General features: G+C 40.3%; 1 protein-coding gene across 4 annotated transcripts in view; it reads right to left on the reverse strand.

The window, feature by feature from the left end:
* DAAM2 (dishevelled associated activator of morphogenesis 2) overlaps window positions 1-25,343 on the reverse strand; it is a 211,930-nt gene that overhangs the window by 53,724 nt on the left and 132,863 nt on the right. For all 4 annotated transcript variants that reach the window (XM_052805722.1, XM_052805723.1, XM_052805721.1 and 1 more), the window contains 6 exons: window positions 22,752-22,846; window positions 14,529-14,862; window positions 5,733-5,843; window positions 4,626-4,729; window positions 2,437-2,503; window positions 1,380-1,497 (listed from right to left, as the gene is read on the reverse strand). In XM_052805722.1, coding sequence (XP_052661682.1) covers window positions 1,380-1,497; window positions 2,437-2,503; window positions 4,626-4,729; window positions 5,733-5,843; window positions 14,529-14,862; window positions 22,752-22,846 — 829 coding nt within the window. The remainder of the gene's footprint in view (window positions 1-1,379; window positions 1,498-2,436; window positions 2,504-4,625; window positions 4,730-5,732; window positions 5,844-14,528; window positions 14,863-22,751; window positions 22,847-25,343) is intronic.

The raw sequence follows: 25,343 nt of genomic DNA on the forward strand, positions 1-25,343 counted from the left end.
CTAGCAGATTATTTACAAACACCTGGCATATTGGAACAGCACATAACAGGCATGGGCAACTGTGCCTGATATGCACATTCAGGCTGTGCAACCCTTTTGACAGATTAGCCTAACTTGCACTTTAAATGCCTACAGAAGTGATTCCTTTGTGATAGCTGTTACTCAGTATTTTCCAGGGCTTGGTGTTGGGATTTTTTTTGGTACCTAGGTAACATTGTGACCAGGCACTGTAAAAACAATCAGATCTTCTATCTGTGTGCTCAGTTATCTGCAGGTCAGTGAAACTCAACTGGCATGAAAAATTCATACAAACATGACCAAAAAGTGGGGAGAGAAAGAACAGAAATTGAACCAAAAGGACTGATCCCATGGATAACAAACAGAAGAGCTAGAGCAACATGAAGTTCATCTCAGCTCCCTGAGTTACATAACCTAGACCTTTAGATTCTTTAAAACTGCCCCAGTACAATCCTGTCCTGGCCTAGCAGGAATTAGCCCTTCTTCCACCAAAAATGCAGGTCAATATCTAAAGTTAAAGTACTGTCTTAAAGAGTAATATCAAGGAGACCACTGGGACAAACAGCTGCTTGAATTTGTGCACAGCAGTACTTGAATCTCATGAGTGCCTGAAAACATACCACATTACTTTCTGAAAAAGCATACCACAGTACATCTCCCTCATGTCCCCTTCTCAGTTTGACTGCTCAAGTATGGCTGAAAGTAATGAAAACCAGCACCTTATACCTAACAGGATTAAGGCAGGCAGTTCTTTAGTGATCTTGCTATGCCTTTGCTCATCTGCTACACTCTGGAGCATAACTGATTTATTTTGTTACAGTTAAGAAGAAGATTGCTATCACTTCTCTTGAAAACAAATGCCAATGTTATTTTTCAGCTTGAGTTCAGGAGCTTTCCACTGATGCATTGCCATGAGATAGCAGCCTCAAGACTTACCACGGAATTTCCCAGTGACAGAACAGCTTTCAGTACTGTATTGTTTCACCAGAAAAATTCCTCACTGCATTTTGTTAATATTGAAAATGGTATCTATTTCTGGGAATTCCATGATCTAGAGCACAAGGACTCTTTTTTAAAACTTCTAATTTAAAATCATTAAAAGCTCTGTCAGTGACTAAATGGAATGTCTCAGCTGCTTAATTTTATTTGCAAGTGCAGAGAGGTCAAGCTGCTGCTTTAAGTATTGCGACAAAAATCTGCTGGATGGAGTCAGTGTAAGATACCAAGTTCCTTAGCCACTGCCAAGTTCTGAATGGAAGACAAGGGCAGTGTGTGTCCTGGTATCTGTGATCCTGTACCTACACAAAAGCTTCACCCAGTTCTTCAATACCCCTTGCTCTGGGAAACTGTGATATACTCACATGGCATCTGCAAGCAGTGCTGGAGGATGGATAACAAATAGGGATAGGCATCTGTGTGCTTCAGTCTCTTCTTGATCAACTCAAACATCTGAGAGGCACTTTTTGTATCAATGTGGATCTGAAGTGAGAGAAGGTAAGGAAAGAACAAGTAAGAGAAAAAACATGCACAGTGAAAGCCTGACTAACAGTGACAGATCTGATCAACACAGAGACAGGAAAATTTCCAGCAACTGGACTTCTGAAGAGTCTCCTGCAGTGTCCAGCTGTAAGTTCCAGTGAAGACCAGGCACGTGGGTCTTTGAGACCGGCATTGCCATCCCCACTCCAGTATGGAAGAGATCCCCAAAGGAAAGGGCTAGAAAGGTGGAAGGCATGCAAAACCACCAAGAGCTGTTCTGGAGCAAGTAAAACATTAGGGTCCTCGAAAGTGGTAGCACAAATAGTAGAAGCTAAGCAGGAAAGGGCTTGTTGTTCTGTATTGGTGTGCAGCAAGAGCTGGGCATAAAGAAAGAGGAAACCATAACTATTCTGGACCCTACAGCCTCTTACTGTTGCTGGAGGCTGTGGAAACTGTCCTTTTTTATGCTCATCTTTAAAATTCACACAGTCTAAAATACCTATCCTCTCCACAGGCTCTGAGGTGACAGTCTTCAGGGTAGATTTCTGTAATCTTGGGAAAAGTATCATAGAAGAGCCCAAGCTTCACCCATAGTCCTGTAAAGGGGATGTCTGAAACTAGAATGCATCTGGATCATCAGGACTGAGAACATGAGAGCAGGGTTGAGAACCTCCTCTACTGCTGAACCTTCAGCGAAACAAAAGAATGAAGTCTTTGTCAAAGATACTTGGCAGAAGCCTTGTCTGTGATCATTGTTTTCATTGCTCACACATCACAGACCCCCATTTGCTAACTGAGAAACAATGAAAACAAGACCACCAGCAACTCTCAGCACCGAAGTCAATCATTGTTTTCAGGGAACACAAAGAGAAATTGCACCAAGCATCCAAAGTGGATGTTCAGCTTTGGCAAGTTTAGGTACTCCAGAGAAAAACCTACCAGGTCAAACCGCTTGGCAAGTTCCAGGTCATCTTCATTTCTGACCATCTCAAAGAAATCTAAGTGCCTAAGAGAAAACAAAAAAACAAAACAAACAAAACCTGCCAAAGTTCATGGCATAATTCAGACATAAACTAAGCGTGTCACTACAGAAGCAGCAACACCTCTTTTCCAGCTAGAATGCTTGGAAATTGGCAAGCCTTTCTTACATGAAGTGCTGGGATAGGTAAGCAAGGCAACTCATGGAAAAAAGAATGGCTGGCTAAGGTGTACATGCTCTTTAATCCTTGTGCTAAGTCACTGTGTTGAGGTAAGGCTGCTAAAAATAAACATTAAATAGGAAAGAGATATTCTATTTTTTCTGAATGCAATGCCTGCAGTGATAATACATTTCTAAAAAGTCCATGCCATACTTGCTAACCAGGTATTAGACCATTAACAAGTTGTTTCTTTTGTACAGTGGAGCAGGGATGAATTCAGTGAATTAGTTAAACAGCAGAGCACACAGCTGTCTTTACATTTCCCTATTGATGAGCACAGCAGCATGCCTCTGTTGAGATCTGGGGGACCTGGTGACAGACACGTTTGACCATGGCATCTGGACTTCTCTCGCATGGAGACCAGAGCACAGCAGATGATGTGGAGAAAGGCTGTGGCACATCCCCCTGTATAGACCTGGCATATAGTCTATGTAATCCAGGCATCTGGGATCCTCTCAAACCTCTGTTATCATTCTCATCATTGTAATTTGTAAAATCCAAAAGTGCCCCTAAGCCCCTCCTAAATACTCCTGGTTACTGAACAAAGGAACAGGGATTGCCTATAGGACAGATTCTCTTCTTGGTTATAATGTTGTAGATCAAAAGTAGCATTACTGGTTCCAGCTCTGCAGCAAACTGTAGACACATACAACTGCATGCAATCATTCCCTGTGACATTAATACACAGGTATATGCCTCCACCTGCCCAAAGATGTGAGGCCACTCTTTATGACAGACAGCTGGTGCTAACCTGGTGCTTATGCAGAATCTCAGGCACACTACATTTGCCCCCAAGCATAGTTCTATCACCCTACAGCAGCTCCTGACAGTGGATGTTTGAGAAAGCAGAGCCTTGAAAGCTTGATAGGCCTGATCCACAGGTTTTTCACAATGTGCTTTGGCAAACTTGACACTTCTATCTAAGAAATCCCAGGTATCAGATACCTACAAATCAGCCCGGCTCTGTAGGAAGGGTCTTGGAGTAGCAGACAATAAGGGATAGCAGCACATCAGCAGGTCAATGCCTCTCCACAAAGCTTAATGTGGTCACAGGACAAGGTAGACTCCCAGGGCTGCCTGCTCTTACACCTTAAAATGCTTCATTTTGTTAAGCAAATGGATTTCACCAGGCTCCTCATTGGTTCATCAGTCTTTTAGCTTCTTGAAGTGTCTCAGTCAAATTGTTCAGATTGTTTACTCCAAATTTATTTCAGCATGTGGCTTTGTGAAGGGTTTAATTTAAGGTCCTTAGCAGCTTCAATTACTGTGGCAAAATATGGAATTGCTAGTAGAGAAAGCATTTATTATCTGCATAGCTTTTAACACAGTAATTTGAAGGGGCCATTCAGTGTTACATTTTGTGCAGTAGCAGGGCTGTTTGAAGATGCTCCTCATTCTTCTCTCTTGCCCCCTTGGCATCTCTACCCCTTCATCCACCACAGGTGCCTCTTCTCTCATAGTTGTGCCAGTGCCGCTGTTTGGGAGGGTGTAGTACAAGCTAGATCACAAAAAAGACTGAGCTTAAAGAAAAAGCTTGGAAACTCAGAACCTGTGCTTTGACCACATATACTCAGTCTCAATGAAGTCAATGAACTACTAGCTTCCCTCCCTCCCACCAGGACAAGCTTTTGTTCCAGTTTTGCTACAAGAAAACAGAATTAGAACATTTTTTTTTTCATTCTGATTGCCATCCCCAGCTTCGAAGAAAAGCAATTCAGCAACTCCTTGCCACAGCCACTGCCAATTTAGTATGTATGTTTCCTACTTCATCTGCTGATTTTAAGAAAAAATTTCCTTTTTATCTTTAAGGGAGCCAGTTTCAGGAAGAGTCAGAGACAGCTTTGTGCTTAAATCTGAAACCCAAATAGAGTAGAGTTTCTAAGAACTTTTTCTGTTGATCAATAACTGTTCTCAGAAAACATGTCTTACCTGTCCAGTGTGGAATTCTCATGTCCTCTTAGCTTGTCAATGACAGGTTGAATTCCCAGCATTAGAAACTCATATCGTAGGTGTAATCGGAACTCCAAGTTGTCCTTAAAAAGTGGGGGGAAACCAAGTTATTTGATTCTAAAAGCTTTTAATCACATTAAAAAAAAAAAAAGACAACTACTTAAAACCTCAGTTCTCCTCTTTTTAATGTCATCTATCCTGACACCAAACTCACAGGATGATTAATTCCAGTAAAGTAAGTAAAAAAAAATTAATGCCTTTGCCTCTGTTTCAATTAAAAATACAGTCCTTATTTACCTACAGTGAGTGCTCCATGTCCAGTTAGGACAGCACACTCTATACTGTTCCATAAAGAACAAAAGTTATTCGTGTTTGTTCTGCTAGTACATTAGAGGTCTACCTCCTGCTTACAGATGAACAGTACTACAGTCTTCCTCCTAGTTTTTATGTTTATTTGTCATAAAATCACCATATACTCTGGCAAACTTGACACCTATTCAATGGGATATTACAGGACTGCTGGAGATCAAGACAAATACATTGCCAGACAGAGCTCTTACGAGCTTGTTGTCTGTTGTGGTTTAACCAAAAATAGAAAAGCCAATGTAACAGAAGTAACACTTTTAATGAAACAAAATCAGTTAAAACTATCCTCCAGACTCAAAAGAAAGTCTTGTTAATGAAAGAAAAACAAGAAACTGTCTTTTCTGAAATGTATCCCTTTGACATTTTTAAATCAAAATGTTTTGAGTTTGGCTTTGAGTCAAAACAACGTTTCAAAACAGTTCTGAAGGTAAACCAAAATGTTTTCTAAAAGGCTGAAATCAAGAGGCAAATGCTTTGCAGTTCTTTAACCCCCCCCGAAGCAATCATTTCAGTGCAAGTAGTCTTATGTTATATTAGAAAAGGCTGTGAATGAAATAACATGGAAGACATTATAAGACTGATACTAACAATTAAGCATTATTTTCCACAAACTATATCTACTCAATAACACAAGATTTGTGACCTAATCTATTAGCCATTTCCAAGGTAAAATAATTCAAGCATAACATTTTGGAAGGAATTTCCAGGGCAGTGACTCACCTCTCCAGCACCAGCATTCAGAACAGCATTGATAAAGGACATGATGGCTGTTTTGAGATTTACTTCATCTCGGTATCGCCCCATGCTTCGGTCTAGCTCATTCAACAACGTCTGAAACAGAACAGCGGGCTGGGTTAGAGGACATAATCTAATTCCTTGCACCATTTTGCATACTGTTCATAGGATATGCACACAGTCTTCTTTTGATTTGCTATATATTTGCTAAAAGAAATAATTTTTTCAGACAAGGTTTTTAGCAATTTTGGGCACGCCACAATAAACAAATGAAGAATAGTGATGAGAATAAAATACCTACCTGATCCTAATGAAAAAAAAAAAAGTTTTTTTAAAATAAGCTATTATTTGAGAAAAAGCAGATGCCCTTTATAGTTCCTGCCAACATGATCTAAGCAAGCAGCAGAATGATGTCCTTCCTGGTCACATAACTCTGTATGGTGAATATGACAGGCAGTTTATACATGCAGAAAAACAGCATCAGATTCATACATCCTTTCTACTCACATCACTCAAGTAATTTTCATTATTTTCTTGGATCTCAGCAAGACAGATTGCACTTACATATACGGGGGAGAGAATTCTAAAGAGAAGCTGTCTTTTGAGGAATAAAACCTATACGTGGACCTTGGAAGATTTCTCCTTGTTCCTTCACTTACAACCATTTCACACCAAGCAGACAATTACCTACCTCTTGGTAAGCTCCTTTTAGGGATTTGCAAATAACAGGAATATCCCCTGTGCATACAGATCCAAAGCTCAAAGGTGAATTACACAGCTGCACTGGAAGTGCAGTTAAGCTCCAGCTGCCTTGTTACAGAATCATAGAATGGTTTGGGTTGGAAATGACCTCTAAAGATCATCTAGTCCAACCCTCCTGCAATGGGCAGGGACATCAGGTTGCTCAAAGCCCCATCCAGCCTGACCTTGAACACTTTCAGGGATGGGGCATCTACAACTTCTCTGGGCAACCTGTTCCAGTGTCTCACCACCCTCATCGTAAAAAAATTTCTTCCTTTTATCCAATCTAAATATAGCCTTTTTTAGTTTAAAACCATTACCCCTTGTTCTGTTGCTACAGATCCTAGCAAAAAGTCTTTCTTTGTCTTTCTTATAAGCTTCCTTTATATATTGGAAGGCTACTATAAGGTCTCCCTGGAGACTGTATGTCTCCCCATTAACCAAATATCAGGGACATTTAGCATTCAGGGGGTATTTAGCACAGAAATGCTTTTGATCTAATCTCTACACATTTATAGATATTTCACCGTAATCTTGTGAGCATCAGGAGACAAAGGAGAAAAAAGACTAAACAAATAATGTTGGTAGCCTGTGCCTTATACAGTCTATTTAGGATTAATTTCACTTGAAAGTTTACCAAAGAGGTTATATGTAGAAATTGATTAGCCATGAAAGCAACTCTACTTTTAGCTTTATGCTGATGACCATGAATCTTCTCTTCAGGATCTTCTCTGATCAGTTCATAATTCCAAGGATGATTTTCCTTACTGGAAGAGTAACAAATTCCATTTGAGATGTGCTAGTTCAGTTGTATGCGTCTCACTCCAGTGTTAATAATAAACACCCCACACTCACATATTTGTTTTGCTGATCCACTAGAAAAGACAGAATTCTTTTTACTCTTCCCAAGAAGTTTTGGCCAAAAAGGGAGAATGAAGACAAAAATAACTTTTTAGTGTTCAGCTCAGCAGATCTGTCTAAATAATATTTTGAAGCTATGATGCTGAATAAGGAAGTTCATTTTCCTTTAGTCCGTCTTCTGTCCCTGGCTACTGAAAGCGTTCATTCAAAGCAAAATCTTTCCTGTGCTAGCCATCAGTTTCATAGGTCTATCTAGTTTCCTGTAGAAAATGGACATCACCATGGAGATATGCCTCAAGAAACAGGGGGAATATCCTGCATTCCCCAGGGGAAAGTATACCATCCTGGCTTCATGCAAACCCTTTGTTTGTTTTTGTGTAAAAATCTTTTGATCTATCATACACTGCTCCTGACAACTGTTCTTATATCTGAGCATAGTATGTTCACTATCAAGCAAGCCTGATTTCATAAACTCCTTTTTCTTGCATCTTCTAAATTGCCCAGCTAGCGCTTGCAAATGTCCCTACTCCAGACGTTTGAACTTCCATCACATCCATGATTTCCCCGTAGTTATATTATGGCCAAACACCAACCCTTCCCCCATTTTGTTAGAAATGGGAATGAGTCTTACATAAAAATACATTAAATGGCCTATGAGTCAGAGTGATGGTCAGTCCAGTCCAACATCCTATCTTTGACAATGACAATAGGAGACTATTTAAAAGGTCTTTAAATTCACCAAACAACCCAACTCTTCCACTTGACAAATAAGCAGAAGTGAAATAAATGTGAGAATTTAGTTCTGTTACAGTCAGATTTGACACTGAAATCCAAAGCACATGTGTCTTCTTGGAATAATTTAAGTAGCCATTACTACTAAAGCTTCAAATCCAAGGATCGTTTTGCTGGTTTTCTTCAGAGGCCTCATTCCTACCATATATTCTTACAGACTTTTATGAACATGCTAGACTCTATGCAACAACATATCAGATACAGCATCCAGACAGGTTGAAGGATGTTAACAAAAGTTTTCTGGCCTTCATTTCAGAAGGAGCAGAATACAGTGGGGGCCAAGCCAAATTCAGGGCAAGAAAAAAAAACCTCTGGGTTGCACCAAGCTAATTGAAGAGCAGCACATCTTCATGTGATTGTTCAGCTCTAGAAGGAAACACTATAAGTTCATGCAATTCCTAAAGATCAGTCTACACCCACACACTGTGGCTGAACTCCAATATCTCTAACCCTTTGCAAATGGCTGTGGTTCAAGTCTTCACTTGAACATTTCCTGTGAAAAAGATTTCACCACACCTCTTGGCAGCCAGCTCTGTGGCTCAATGGATTTTATGGCTGTAAAGGTTTTTCCTACTATTTAAGCAAAACTTTCCTCACTTAATCCCATTATTCCTCATCACTGACATCCAGTAGGGTTTCATTCAATCTGCAGAAAACCTCAAAAGGCTTTGGATGAGCCCTGAGGGGAAGAAGCAAATCAAGTGGGAATACAGGATTTTAATTTGTTCCTTGTTAGCTCCTCTTCCAGAATTCCAAATTGATCAGATTTCTCCCTACAGATTATAGTCTGTACTGATGGTGTTTAGCACAAGCCAGGCAAGGAAGCTCTGGAAGGCATGCTCCTAATCTCCACCTTTCAACTGACAATATCAAGCTTCCTTTATTCCTTCACCTCAAGCTTCAAAATTCCTAGCAGCATTAAGGAAGAAAACAAGAGTGTTCTGCCCAAAGCAGCCCAGTTAATATTTTCATCATCAAGTGAAATCAGCTCCTCTCAGACAGTATCTAATACGTAGGTTCTCTCAAGACTAAAAGGAAAACTCTTTCTCCCCACAGGGATCCCCAGCTGAATGGGTGTTTCAGATAGCAAACTAGGCTGGAAGGGCACTGGAACATCCTAATACACTTTTCTGGGCCAGTACAGCACTATGACTTCGCAACATTAGTTTGGCTCAAAATCTGGCATGTTAAAAAGTGCAACGTGTTACAATATCATAAGGCAATGCATTCACTCCACAGGTGAAATGAGGGGAAGCAGCAAGCATAACAATAATCAGAAGGGCAACAGCTTAGGGAAGAGTAAGATTGTGCCCCTTTCACAAAGGAAACCAGTCATAAATAGGATAATGCAGACATGAATGACACTGAAATCACAGACTCCTCTTTTTCAGTTTTCATAGCATTTTAGAAACCTCCATCTTCATAAGAAAAGCACCTAAGAAATTCAAGATAAAGCAACGTTTTCAGGGTCACACAGTGAGCCAGTGACAGAATTACACTGCTACCGGTTTTGAACACATCAGATGGAAAAGAATCCCAGCAAGGACACCAAGGGCTCATCTTTCTAATTCCACATTTCTGCTTTGATGGTTTATTGTCCGGATTTCCAATGTTTTCTTTCATTTCTCTTCTTTAAGGGGCAGAGTAGAATTTGTAGGCAAAGCAGCATATTTCAAACAAAAACTGGATGAGGAAAAGACAGAGTTTTCCAGATTGCCTCAGAAGGAGATTGAAGGCATGCCTTTATATTATGGTGGTATTTGAGTAAAGATGGAATACTATTCTGAAGAGGACAGTTTTCAAGGAATATCTTAAAAGAGGAGCTGCTGACTGCCTGTTGGACATTAAAGGGAGAGGTATTCTAGGCTGAAGGGCAGCATGAAAGAAGGGTCAAAGATCAAAGCAGGCAAAGGGATCAGCTCAGGCAAAAAGCTGTGGCAAACGTGAGAAAATAGGAATAGCCACAATGTAAATTCAGACACAAACATAAAGTATAGAATTTTGTTGCAAGTACCAAGACAAAGATGATCCTGAAGATAGACCTGTGAACACACTGAACAGCAGAGGTAGGGTGAAGATGTAGTGCTAAAGGGCATTTGAGTGAAGACTGAAGTTTCAACAAAGAGGAGTAAGTTCTGGAGAATCTCCCATAGCTTTAAAGTGACTCCTCTCTGAAGCTGTGCATTAGATTGATAATTGCAGTCAGTAGACAAAATGCTGGCAATTTAGAAAGAAGCAATATTTTACATCAGAGTTTCCACTCAGAGTAAAATATGAAATTTTGTTAAGGAGATAGTCCTTCATATTCATAAAAGTTCCATCTATATTTTCCATCAACTTCAATTAAAGAAAAAAAAGAACACATCAAAAAGCAAAGACATCCTTTCCAAGACATTTCAGCACAGTTTGATTACTAGTCTTCAGTTGGTATGACCTGGTGCAATTTTAGTTAAATTAATTGGGATTATAAGTGTTTATATCACTCAGGAATCTCACTGTAATTTGGATTTTTACTTCAGATACATTGTTATCAAACTGTAAGTTTCCAATTCAAATAGTAGGAGTTATAGCAAGACTAGTTATAGCAAGTTTAGTAAGAACCATATCTTAAGTCGCAGCTTTCCCTCCCTACTAATTTACCAGTTGCTGGGTCCTCTGACTACTTTTGGCTAGCTGTGCCAGGTAGCAAGAGTTGTGCTTAGAACACTGACCAGCAATAACTTCTGACATTCAATGAAACATGTCATGTTTTAGGTTACCATGTTAAATACATGATCTCTACATCACTCCACCACAATTGAGCATGTGCAAATTGGAAATAATCAGTGCTCCAATCTAAAGTTGTTAGCAGCAAGTTATGCATAAGCTTAAGTTTTAGATGGTTGTCAGTAAATAATTCTGAACCTCTCTTCCTCCTTCTGATAAAGAAGAGTGGAAGCAGATCCATGCACCCCAAATTTTTATTCATCACCATGATATTCTTCTGCAAGAAGGCAAAAAAAAAGAAAACAATTTGTGTTGGGGAAAAGTAGATCTGGAACAGTGTTTCTTACATTTACCTCCTGATTCCTCAAGGTGCATAGTGCTGGTCACCATAGATGATGTGGGGAGAGTGGGACACTTAGATTTACTGCAATCTGCAGAGGGGAAAATAAATCCAAACACATAGTATACAAAGTGCCAGCTTTCATAGATGAGGAGGGATAAATTGACAGTGAGGTGGCTGAAAGGGATGAAGCATATTATCAACCACTGTCGTCAGGAAGGCAACTTAAGGAAAAGCAACAATTGCACTGATGTTGTCAGAGGTCAGCGTTACCTGTAAAGTTATTTATTGGACATTTCGATAAAAGTGAGCTCAGTACAGTTTCCAGAAAGCCCTACACTTTTTGCTTCACAGGAACTGAGTTTGATTTCCAAAACTGAGAATCTGAAATTATTCTCCTTTTAGGTATGGTGTGTCTAATTTGGCCATTGTCTTACAGAGCTAGATATAGAGAAAGAATGAGCAGTGCCTTTGCAGTTTCCAGCTTTCCTTTATTCCCCCCATTAGAATCAGTCTGCAATAATGAACCGTAAAGCCAAAGGAATAAATTCCTACTCTGCACATTCAAGGTATGTTTTTCCTTTTCCTACACTTTAGTTCATTTTTTATTACTTTTCACAGAAAGAATTCTCATTTCTTGGTTCTGCCAGATCCCCAGTTGTGGGGGATCATTTTTAACATAACAATGATTAGGTGTGGCCAGTCAAAGTCAACCTAAAGCTGAAAACTCTAAACTGTTTGGACATTTCAATGCACTGAGCAATGCTGCTAGTTGCTCAAGCTACAGGAAACATGTCCCCAAAAGAGTTCAGTTTGAAACCTAAAGGATCTCTTCAGATACTTGCTAAGTCTGGGTTACCAAGATTACACTCAGGACGAGGATAAAGAAAAAAGGCTTTTACCGGCTTTCATTGTACACCACATCTTTGAAGTTTACAGTAAAGGTATAGGATAAGCATTGTCAGCTCATCCTTTTCTTAAAATGGCCTCCCATAGTCAAGTTACAGTGGATGGTTCTCTCTCTCGCAGACAATGAGCTGCAAGACCATTCTGAGACACAGGTGTGGGAGGGCAAAGATAAATAATACTCTCTTAACTGACAAGTCCTAGAGTATCAGAGAATCTTCCACTAGAACGTAAGGAAGACCATGACCACATTTGTTTCATCAGCATTTAAAAAATCCCCAGTCTCCCTGTTAGAAGAAAATGACTGAAGATGGATAAGGGACATCTTTGGATGAACCCTTACCTCCTCAAAATTAAACTCAAACTATTGCTGAGTGTAATGGAAAATCTCGTTCCAGCATTTAGACACAAGTGTTAGAAATTGCAAACAAGAACGCATCCCTTCTGCTAAATCATTTTGGGTTTGGGGTGGGGCTTTTTATTTTGTTTAACAAAGAAAAAAGAGAGAGTATCCATTTATCTTTCTTTTTTTTCCCCAATGGAAAAGCATTTTGACAAAAACAAGCATTTATGCAAAGTACTCTTTCATGAATGTGAGAGTTGGTAAGCATCTGCAAATCATTACACCAGATTCCTCAAAAGCTCAGCTGTACAAGACCTGTGCTACCACACTTTGCCCAGCAATGACTTATCTCAGTTATTCAGTAAATTTTAAACCAATATAAAAAAAGAGAGAGAGAGAGAGGGTCCAACAGGAGACATTGAGTAAACTTAGCATCTAACTCCCATATGGGCTTATTAAGCAGAGTCACTTGGTCAAGTAAGGATAAGTTAACAAAGGACCACGAGTGTTGTCAGGGCTGAGTTACCACTGCCTTTTGCTGAGCATCTAAGGTTATCTGCACCTAAGGTTATCTTGTATACCTCCCAGGTATACAAGAATGTCAAATTAATTCAGGAAGGATCCTTTATTTCAGCTAATTACTAGAGAACAAGCTGATTTCAAAGTTTTTCCTTCTCTCTTCCATAGGCAGGCCACATTAACCTGCACATCATAACTCTCTACATGGCTTACATTTCTGCTTCTGCATCGGTCACTCCTATCCTACTCCTGTACTAAAGAATGGTCACGCATTCTTATGACTGCAGCTGTAACCTCTTCACCTTCCAACTTTTACTGTAATTACTATTTTCTCTATTGAAATAGCCTCAAGAGCTTTCAACTGAGATCAAAAGGCCCCCACGTTCTGGAGTCATACATCATACGTGTCATACCTGCATATTGAAGACATACACCAAGTTTGAATAGACAAACAATGCAAATGGGGCAGTGCACACAGAGGGGTGGACCTGGCAATGCCACACATAGGTTAATACCAAGCCAAGATCTCTTGCATCCCAGTCTCAGGTCTGAGACATAGTCAGTGAATCACATAGTGCATTCAGTTCTAACAACAAACATTAGCAGCTACTGTTCATGAGCACAGACTGTTTCTCCATTCACTTTTACAGTTATAAGCTCATTGTAGCCCCAAATCCACTGATGCATTAGCTGAGGAGGAGGTAGGAGATAATGGCTGACAGAAACCAGGATCCTGTGCCTGTTGGCCCAACTCCACCATTTCACCTAAGAAAGAATAGTAAATGGGTGAGGCTACCCCCAAGTTTAGGAGCTACAGCTTCATACAGAACAACAGACTCTGTTATATCTTTTTGCATACTTTGCTCAGTTCACTAGGAAGAGGAACATTATGATAGCAGCCAGCAGTATCCACAATAAAATCCTGTCAATGATCTACTGATCTATCTCAAGGTCTCCAAGATTGAGATTCCCATCTGTGTTCTGAATGGGAGTTATCTGAGCCAACAATTGCTAAGTGGTGACGATTCACAAATTGATTGCTAAGTGGCAATTGAAATGCCTCCACTGTACATTATTTATCATAGAATCATTTAGGTTGGAAAAGACCTTCAAGATCATCGAGTCTAACCATCAACCATGCCCACTAAACCATGTCCCATTGTCTCCATTATTTAATCCACAACTCTTTTATTACTAAATTAAGGGCTTTAAAATCAGGACAGAGGCTCCTGGAATTCTGTGGCTTCAGCTTCTAGGGCAGAAAAAATCATTACCACCCCACAAATGCCATCAGGTTAGGTTATGAACACATTAGCAGCTTTCATTTAACATAGCAACCCCCCATTTTCAGGTAAAATATAGGGGATTTTAAGTTAGCATTAATGACAAGCAATCTGGTCCTGAAAAATTATATATATGCTGATAATCTATTTGAGGAAGTGCTCTTCCTAAAACAAAATGAGAAATATTGCCTTTTTACTACCTAGCAAGTTTGCAATACGTGCACTGTAAAAATCACTCCCTGCAGAGATTCATCATACTGGCTATTTCTGGCAAAGTATCCTCCTTGTACCTGGAATCTTGTCCTTTCTGCAGCATAGACTTGGTAGTGAAGCATGGCTTGCAAGACTTTCTTGTGACCATCTGGTACCAAGCAGACAGCCCCTAGGATCTCCAGCACAGCAATCTTGGTCTTAATGTTCTCAGTCCGTAAGCTCTGGGAGATGATGTTGATACTCTCTGGATGAGCCAGGACATGAGCCCGTCCTTGGGAGTTGTTCATCAGTGCCTTGATACACCCTATAACGGATGTATGTATACGGCTCTCTGAAGTCTCATAGTCCATGCTCTTCAGGAAGTTCAGCAAACAGCTCAGGCCATCCAGCTCAATAAACCTGGTCACAAACCTGAAAAAAAAAAAAAAAAAAAAAAAAAAAGGCAGGAAAAATAAGGAAAGTAGACCAAAGGCAATTTATTCCAAAGATACCATATTATGCAACCCTGAGTCTGTAAAAGCTGGCTAGTTTTTAGCTTAAAATTCACAGAATAATTCCCAGGTATTTAAGGAAAACAAAACAAAACAAAGCAAAACAAAACAAAACAAACAAAAAAGACAGAAAACAGACTAGCTAATAATGGTGTGTCACATAGTTTCAAGGTAGTTATATTCTATCACCTTAAGACCCTACTGTTCCATCGCTGTGGTCTTCGTTGCAGTTACCACCAAACACCTGCTATGGTCCACCCCAATATTTGCTGCATTTTCAAGGCTGAATGGATTCTTTCAAGCTGCTACATCTTACATACTTGCTAATATATACAAGATACATTTTCATACAGATGCATCACCACACTTTTAACTATGAGTTCAGATAATCTTGAAAACCATTTTTAGACCTAGGTCAAACTTTTAGCCAATACTACTTATAGGCTTCCACATCCAGGAGTTGGGTACAGTGACAGAGGCAAACTCATTACCACTGTGCCTGTCAGCTGTACTGACATACATACAGGAACATGCTATATTTAAAAGGGACATGTTCTTCAGTAAAAGGCAAAGCTCCTATAATGGCCTTGGCTGATTTTTATTGGTTTGATTGTTTGTTTTTAGTTTGAGGAGGTATATTAAAGGATGGAACAGGTCCACTGTCAACCTGCAGTAGCAAAATGTACAGTAAAAACATCATAAATAGAGGAATTACAGAATTAATCTGTTACCAATTGACACATCAAAGACTGAACCTATAGTAGGACAGGTTTATTTTGACTATTGACATCACAAGAGTTCTGTTTCTACTGTATTCTACCATAAAATTTGCCTTTCTTCAGGTGAAGATTATGGAAACTGAGGATGAAAACAATATAGGAGAAAGTCCTTGGAAAAGTGTATGGTTTTGTTGAAAACCACGGTTAAAAAATCCAGATGGGTCAAATTAGACCATGCAGACAGCCTCCTAGACAAATCAATAGAAAAGGATGGAATTATAAAAGTCAGTTTAAACCAATCATTCTAGCAATGTTTCATTTAGAGTTCCCAGGCTTAAAAATGGGGATTCAAAGATATGAAAAGGGCTGCAAATAATTTCTCTAGATTGCTTTGTTTACCTCCTGCTTCCTCTAACAGGTCATTCAGGTAGGTGCACTATTTTAGAATGTCTGAATGCAAAACCATGTGAACTACATTTGAATTTTCAGTCTACCAAAATGTACACCAGTGTCATGGTTTAACCCCAGCCAGCAACTAAGCACCACACAGCTGCTCACTCACTCCTCCCCACTCCCAGTGAGATGAGGAAAATTGAAAAAAAAAGTAAAACTCGTGTGTTGATATAAGAACTGTTTAGTAACTAAAATAAAAGAAAATATAATAATAACATCAACAACAATAATTAAAAATATAATAACAGTAGTAATAATTGTAATGAAAAGGAATATAACAAAAAGAGAGACATTAGACCCAAGAAAAGACAAGTGATGCACAATGCAATTGCTCACCACCCGATGACCGATGACTGAGCAGCGATCTGCCCCTCATGGCCAACTCCCTCCAGTTTATATACTGAGCATGATGTTCTATGGTATGGAATACCCCTTTGGCTAGTTCAGGTTGGCTGTCCTGGATATGATCCCTCCCAGCTTCTTGTACACCTGCTGCTGGCAGAGCATGGGAAACTGAAAAATCCTTAACTTCGGATAAGTGCTACTTATCAACACCTAAAACATCAGTGTGTTATCAACATTATTCTCACACTAAATCCAAAACACACTGTACCAGCTACTAGGAAGAAAATTAACTCTATCCCAGCCAAAACCAGGACAGCAACAATAATATGTCCACAACCATGCTCTAAACAGCATAATGTACAAAGATATCTCAAATTAAAAGGTTGTTAACAATTGCCACCTGTGTAACAAATTAAAAATATCAGAAGTCTGTGTCACTGTGCTTTTACCCAGCCCCTCCTCCTCCCTGCTGGATCGTTCCTAATGTGCTGTCTTTCTCTTGTCTGTCCTTAAGTGAGATACTGCTCCTAATATGCATCAGTAATGGAAGCACCATACTGAAAGACTGAATTTCACTGGTCTCTGTTCATGTCTCTGCACCAGCCAAACCAACCTGAGTCATACTTATATATCTCCTGGATAGTATGGACTTGACATATGTATGGTCTTCTGGTGGTTACATCCCACACCACACAGGAATTTTCAGGGCCTACCTGAAAGTTATGCTCACTATGATGATAGATTTGCCAACTTGCAGCTTATTTGGGCCAGCAGTTTGACCAGAAATATGGCAAAGCCTGGTGCTTTCAACTAAGTTTCGGTCTGAGGTTTGGGTTTTGTTCAAAATTGAATTTCGAAGTGAGTATCTGAGTAAGGGCAAGCACACACAGGAACAGGTGTACCAAAAATGAAAACAAGGTTTAGCTGAACCCTGCTAAGACAATCTGTCAAGTTTCACACAGGTCTGATTGCACATTCTTTGGATGCATCATCTTGTCTACCCTAATAAATCATAGGAGCAAAAGCCCCTCTGCTTCCAGGCCAGAGAGTGGGATCAACATTGTGCACCAGGAATTTGGTAAGTCAATCAAAGCATTTTGTTATTTAAACTGATTATAGGAAGATTAAAACTTAGTTCAGTTTCTGTAATACACTTAGCTGCTAGCATGCTGTTGTGGTTTAACCCCAGCCAGCAACTAAGCACCATCCCCCGGTGGGATGGGGGAAAGAATCGGAAGAGTAAAAATCAGAAAACTCATGGGTTGAGATAAAGACAGTTTAATAAGTAAAGTAAAAGCCACACATGCAAGCAAAGCAAAACAAGGAATTCATTCAGCACTTCCCATCGGCAGGCAGGTGTTCAGCCATCTCCAGGAAAGCAGGGCTCCATCACATGTAATGGTTACTTGGGAAGACAAACGCCATCACTCCAAACGTCCCCCCCGCCTCCTTCTCCTTCCCCCAGCATTCTATGCTGAGCATGACATCATATGGTCTGGAATATCCCTTTGGTCAGTTGGGGTCAGCTGTCCCAGCTGTGTCCCCTCCCAACTCCTTGTGCATCCCCAGCCTACTCGTTGGTGGGGTGGGTTGAGAAGCAGAAAAGGCCTTGACTCTGTGTAAGCACTGCTCAGCAGTAACGAAAACATCCTTGTGTTATCAACACTGTTTCCAGCACAAATCCAAAACATAGCCCCATACTAGCTACTATGAAGAAAATTAACTCTATGTTAGCCAAAACCAGCACACATGCCAAAGACGACTGAAATAAGTGCATTCACGGCTAAGAGTTGCTGCTAAGGATGTATTTGGAACCAAAATAAGCACAGGCTCAACATGTTACCAAACAATGGGGTGCCAATGACTTCTGAGCATTTCTCTAACCCTGTGTCTAAAGAGCAGAGTTGCTCTTTGCCTCTACTATGGAAGGACTAGTTTAAATTCTCCTTCTCCTCACCTCCATATCTTAGCTATCCATATCCACCCTATACCTTAGCTATTCCCTCCATCTTTTAGGGGAGAGGAAAAAAAAACCAAACCAAACCAACCAAACAGATGTTTTCCTGTTCTTTTCAGTTCCATGGCTGAGGGAAGTCTTAAGATGGATACCTTTCTGAAGATATAGAGCTCTACTGACAAAAGAAAACATCCTGAAGGAGCAGCTGAACAAAGGGTCCCTTAAACATACTTTCAGATGGAACACCTGGTCTTACGACAAGACATACAAGGCACTACAACCTTCATGTATTTTAGCCTGCTCCGATGACCATGTGAAAAAAAATGGTAAATGCACAAAAGTCACATTGTCCCAATTAAGTACAATCCCTTACTAAATTCACTGACAGAGCAATTTTTCTAGGACCGTTTGGATGAGGTCATTCCAAAAAGGAGGCATGCGCAGGAAAATGCTGTATGTCACAGACCTTGATTAATGACATAATTTAAAACAGTGTTGCGATTTTCCTGCACTCTTCCCAGTCCAGAGAGCTGCATTACTTAATAGGAAGCAAACCCAAGTACCTTCCCATTTCAGCTGACGTTAGAAGCAGGGATCAAATGATTTTCACCTTCCTTTTCCAAAACACTTAGCTCCCTATTCTCCAGAAAAAACAGAAATTGTGCAAGAGGGAGATAAAGAAATGGCAATAGCAGTTTCTGGGCCAACAGACACTCTCAGTATGAGGATTTTCTTGGTGTGGGGAGGTATGTGTGTAAATGTCTGTATAGGAGAAAAAAATAAGTGGGACTTTAGCTGACAGGCTGAGAGCCATAATCCTCACACTGTTTGGTGTTTGTGCATCTGTATGTCTGTAAGCAGGGGTGTGTGTGTGTGTGCGCGCGTGCGCAAAAGCAAACCTAAAGTACCTTCTTACTTACAATATACACATGTGTAACTAACTGCCATCCTATACATCCTGTATGCTGCAAAGTAAGGTCTTGTTCTAGACTGGAAGGTGTAAAGTTCAGCATATTTGCCAATGCATTCTGGCTAACACATTCAAAAAACTCAAGAGTAAATAAAGCAGGGTGTGTTTTAATAGGTGCTAAACAAGCAAATTAAAGCCTAACCTTACCTCAGACTCTCACTTGACCAGTTTCACACACTTTAAAAGGCAGGGCGCCTCTTAGCCTTTCAAGTTTTAGAGAGTGCTGATCAGAATGAGTTAACTAGCTCTAATAACAAACCTTTCATCCAAATACAGATGTGGTGGCCTAAGAGGTAATGACCCACTGATGGATTCCAAGTGTATGGGGTGACAGCCTCCCTGTGATACTTGATCCAGCTCAGGAAAGACAGAAAGATCATATGCTGTGGGTGTGCAGAGAGCAGGATGTTCCCACCCTGTTAACAGCCAAAGCTACACTTCCCTGCAGCATCAGTTTTTGAATCATGCATAATCCTGACAACTACTGAACTGCTGAAAAATTCAGCATAATGGATTTTCCTTGATGGATGCATAAATGATCATCTCCAGTATGCACTTGAATGCAATATGGCTAAATCAAACAAAAATAACAGAAGGTAAATCTGAATTAAACAAAAGGAGAAAAGCAGACAGCAAAGGGAGTTAGTGATGATTCAGACTAAAGAAGGTATTTTTCTGGGGTTCCAAAAAGTGATTTTTTTTCCAGTCCCTTGTAAGTTTTTGCTTTTGCTGCACTTCTGAACCTCCATTTTTGGGCACTAAAATACCAAAAGAAAAGCTCTTCTCTCACTGCTTCTGTCCAACAGTTTGTCATCACACTAGTTTATAGTCCTAAGTTCTTACAAACCTAAAAGAAAATGTGTTTCCTTACAAGATGCAGATGTGGGTTTTTTGTTCTCTAAGGCTGGGGTTGTTCCTGTGTGCTGGGACATAACCTGGCTTTATTATTTCAGGGCAGTTCCTAAATACCAGAACAAAATGCACTTGCTCAAAGGGGGCCAACTAGCTGCCTGGGGATGCTTCTATCACCTTTCTCCAAAGAGGAGAGGAACTTGAGTTTGGGTGGGTCTGCTTCAGGTTTTGTGGCTGTTTGAACTGGTGGGTTGGAATAGAGGCACAGATTAGTACCATTACTCTGCATTTTCTACTAGGAGAGACACAGTTCTACAGTAAAATAAAAGAGCCAAACACATGCATTTTTCTTCTTTTATTCCTCTAGATCAGAGAATTCAAGCAGAGGATCCTATTGGTAAGCTGTCAGAGCCCCTGTGTACCCTACCATCACAAATGGATTCCAGACAGTTCATCCTGTGTGAATTTAGGTATCTATTTTCTTCAGAGGCCTGATGAACAGAAGTGGCAAGGAAAATAGGATTTGATATCCAAATTCAACTAGAAAGACTAGTATTTTGAAGGCTTGGGTATTGTACTGCTTATGAGAGGGATTTGATGGAGCCAAGGGCCTCTCTGCTGCAACCTTTCCATCAAGAAGAAATTGGCTTGTTGATCAGGCATTGGCATGCAGCCCATTTGGCAGCTAACAGATTGAGTCGCTGGAAATTAGTTGAGACATAGAACTTAACTAAAAATTTGGCTTGGCTTAACTATTTAAAAAAAAAAAGCCCCATAACCATCGCCAGCGATTTAGAACAGAACACTTTATAGGGCAGCTCATAGATGCTTGTATTGAAGCTTGTTAGGGTTATTATAAACAGATGAAGCAACAGGCTCTTGTCAAGGGGATCCAGCAGAAGCAATATAGGTCTAAGAAGGAAAACCTTGCAAGGCTTTGAGCAAAAGACATTTCTATTTCTTCTTCTCTATTGCCTTGCTCTCAACAAGTTGGCCAGGCTGTCCTATTCAAAATGACAGGGCAGAACGACCAATGGTGGCCACCAAAGTGTTTCAGCTGAACATAGCAGAGAGGCCTTGCTGCTGTGGCTAAGCTCAATGAAAGCTATCACTTTCACAGAGTAAGCATCAAACCAGCTCCACATTAATGTAATGGAGTTGCTACATCACGTCTCAACAGCACAGGACTTTGCTTTAAAATCCTTGTGAGAGTTAGGAGTTTGGCAGTTGTCTTAGCTTCCATTTTAACATAAAGTCCAGCTGCATTTTACTGTGTTCTCTGCTTTAGGACAGTGATAGACAGGATCAGTCACTTATCCCCTTGGTCTAAGTGTCTATATAGGCCACTGTTTCTTCATTTCCATGTTAAAAGCACTCACCTACCCACATGCTAAAGTTACCAAAGCCTGATGAATCTTTATGCCTCAGAGGAGCGTGAGAATCTGGCTTTGTACTCTCTTACAGCCTGTCACAACAGGAGGTAAAAAACTGAGGTTTAAGCTGACATGTTCTATTTCACACTTGCCATGAGGTGAGAAGCTGCATGCAATCAACTTTTTAAACATCATGAAGGGGAGAAGCACACTCAGCACTTAGCTCTGCAAGTCCCAGAAATATCTTCACTTCAAGTCAACATAACTGCAATGCAAATCCTTTGGGATTATTTTTTGGGTTGTCTTTATTTATTTATTTATTTAGGTTTGGTTAGGTTCCCCCCCAAAAAAACCCCACGTGTTTGCTTAGGCATTACAGAAGCTCTTTGAAACTGTGACTTCAGCATAGTGTGGATGCAAATGCATTTGGCCTATTTTGGGTCCAATACAAAGACACTCAGAAACTTTTTGACCGAGTGTTTCCTGAGATCATACCAACTATAGTTACTGCTTCTGCACAATGGCCTTCTAAGTGTTAAATGGAAAAGGTTTCTATGCTAGTTAGTTTGCTGTTGTTCAGAGCTTTGTTCCCAGAAAAACAAAGATGACCTTACCTTCAAAGACACAGTAACACAATAAAGTCTCTTAACATTTCTCTCCACCACAGTTACACACAGAACAGGAAGAATGCCAAACCAGGTGATGTCAGATGGATTAGCTGCTTTGTACCAAACAGTTCACATTATTAAAGATAAGGGGAGGCTTGTATTCAAAGTTCAGAGTAGAGGCTGAGATTTTGCCCAACATGAATCAAATTACATGGGATGTTCAGGGGGCTATGAAGTCTAAAATCTGATCTTCATAGTTATTACCTGTGTTCACACATATCTACCACAGGTTTTTCACAGACTTTGTCTTTTATTTTCCTGAAGCTACATGCTTCAGCATTAGCATGCCCTCCCAACTAGGCAGGTTCAGACCAGGGACTGTATGGCTTTCTGTGGATTGTCTGAAATATCAGAAATATCAGAGAAGCTTGTGTGAGGTGAGACAATGAGGTTTCTGTCCTTGCCACTCTTTCCCCTGTCACATCTGACCATAGGGAGCCAGTGAATTGTGATCAAAGATGAACAACATTACCTCATGGGCTGAGTCCGCAGTGCTGTCTTCAAGTCTTCAACTATTTTATTTTTCATTTCTGTTTCTTCTTCATCGAAAGCATACAGAGTCTGCATCTGTTCAGAAAAGAAGATGACCATCAGGATAGCTCGGGCTGCCTGGAAGCCAAGAGACAGGCAGGGAACTGCGAAAAATAACTATCTTATCAACCCATGCAGAGGTGTCTGCCGGCCTTTCATCAGGAAAGCAGTGCCTCAGCTACAAAACTGAATCCAGATGAGGCTGCTCATGTGGACTGGCAGCAGCATACCACTTTACCACACTGGCTAAACTAGGGTTCTCAGATTACCCCCCAAAAATCATACTTGCCAGTATGCCCTCAGAAAACTGTACCTAATTTGGAACAGTGATCTGCTGTGGTGATCTATGGATATATGAGGCAAAGTTTGTAGGGAGAGGTAATATCTTATTAGACTGACATGGCTGGAGGGATTTGGAGGGGAAAAAAAGACGAAAAAAACCCCAGACTTGTGTGTCAAGTTTCAAAGCGTAAAAGCTTTTTCCTCAAGTGACTAAACAGCCTGCAAGTACCCTGAGTTACAGCTTGTGTACATACAAGTTTGACTTTTCTTCCCCACGCCAAGCATATCACCTGTTTTAAGATACTGATTTTCCTCATACACTTTGCCCTTGCTAATTAGGAACATTTACTGCAAAAAGCTGGAGCATCATAAAATCCCTGTCCCTGTTTTTTAACAAGTGAACTGAAGCACATGGAGACTATATTTTCCCCCAGTATGCAGCTTGAGATAACTAGAGCTTGCAGTAAACTGGAACTGAAGATGCTGTGGGTCACTGTAAATTACAGTGAGAGATGAGTGGAATACACACAAAAAAAAAGGTTCTTGAAGTCAGGCAATGCCATTAAAAAAAGTGGTATATCAGGAAATCAGGGTTCCAGATCTACACTCAGCACCACTGCGACCTTGTGATGTGAAGCAAGACTCTTCAGTGCCCATTGCATATACAGTTCAGGCTCAACTTCAGTGTGTGACTTTTTAAAAAGTCAAGACTCAGTGCTGGAAATTCTTAGCCTATAGCTATGTCTTCTTAGTCACTTTAATTGTAAAACAGAGAGGATAAATGACTCATTGGCAGGATTTCTCAGGGATATCACTCAGTGGTATCTGGAAAGCAGCTCTGAACTTCTTCTCAAATGAATAACCCAATTAAACCAGTATCATCTATCATGGATCTGATATTATACCTCTCTGTGGTGGAACCTGAGTAGCTACAATTATGGCCCATTATAGGAAATATTTAAGTCTTTATTTTACTGTTCAGCAAGCACCAAAGAAAACCTTCCTCTCAGTGGAACTTCCTCTAACCCTCCCCCACCCGCCCAACACCTCACTTCCCTTGAAAGTGCTCCCATGTTGCTTGCTTTTGCAAACCATGTGGTGCCAACACATGTCAGATCCTGAGGGTGGTCATTTGGCTACGTGTCGTTGCTGTCTTATGCTGAACAGCTGGCATAGGGAGATGTGTTTAACTCTAGGGGTCCTCTCTCTGATCCATGCTAAAGTCAAATTCACTCAGTAACAGAGCAAGCTATTTCCTGCCCTAATGGAATGACAGAGCGCTACTGATGGAAAATGAGCTGATGATGTTTTATCTTTTGCCAGCATCCCCCGACAGCCAGAAACATAAATTGAAATGCTTAAGCCAAGCCATATATGATCCCTCTCTTCAAAAAATAAACAGAAATCCTGAACAGGCATTATGGAATCTCCATGGCAGAGTCCTGGGGTGTGATTTGGGGGTTGATTTATATTTTCTTGGGTGACAGCCCATCTGGTCATCTTTCCTTTGGCCCATAAATGCTCCTTTGAAAGGCTCCCATTCCTCCAATGGCTTAATTTCTCCTCTGAGCCATTGTGGGGGGAAAGCAAATGGATGATAGGAAGGTGCTCAACAGTATTTTGTTCAGAGTGAAAAAGGCCCATTTCCAAATGAAACAAATACAAATAATCCTGCCTTTACAACAGAGGGTTATTATAGAAAACCCCTTTTCTAAAGCTGCAGGCAGCCAAAAGCCCTTCATTTCTCACTCCTGTGCATGGCCAGGAACTCAAATCCTCATGCCTTCTCTAAAGACAGACTGGTCATGCGTTTGCATTATGAAATAGCTTTCTCAGCAAGAGTTACAGAAAACATAATTGTCCCTGGGAGACAGAGGGGAGGGAACTGTCATTATTTGAGGCTGGATTTCATTGATGTGGCTGGCTGATGAATTGCGTTCCTGAACTACAAACTGCACTCAAGGACTAACGTCTGCTGTGCTGAGGATGCAGCTAGTTACTATCAGTTAACTATCAGTGGTATACATAAGGCTCTTTTTTACAAGCACATTTTGCATATTTAAAGTTTTCTAGATTAACTGCATCGCCCAGGAAAGTATAGTATGTAGTTACTTGATTTGCCAATTCAAAAAAATTCATGAATTTTTGAAAACAATCATTCACATGGAATTTTATGTGTAAAACTTCAGGTAGTCCAAGAAATTACTTTTGAAAATTTGGCTCCATTTAAAATGAAATATTGTAGTTTTAT

The sequence above is a fragment of the Harpia harpyja genome, chromosome 13, assembly GCF_026419915.1.
Source record: "Harpia harpyja isolate bHarHar1 chromosome 13, bHarHar1 primary haplotype, whole genome shotgun sequence".
Classification (NCBI taxonomy): Eukaryota; Metazoa; Chordata; class Aves; order Accipitriformes; family Accipitridae; genus Harpia; species Harpia harpyja.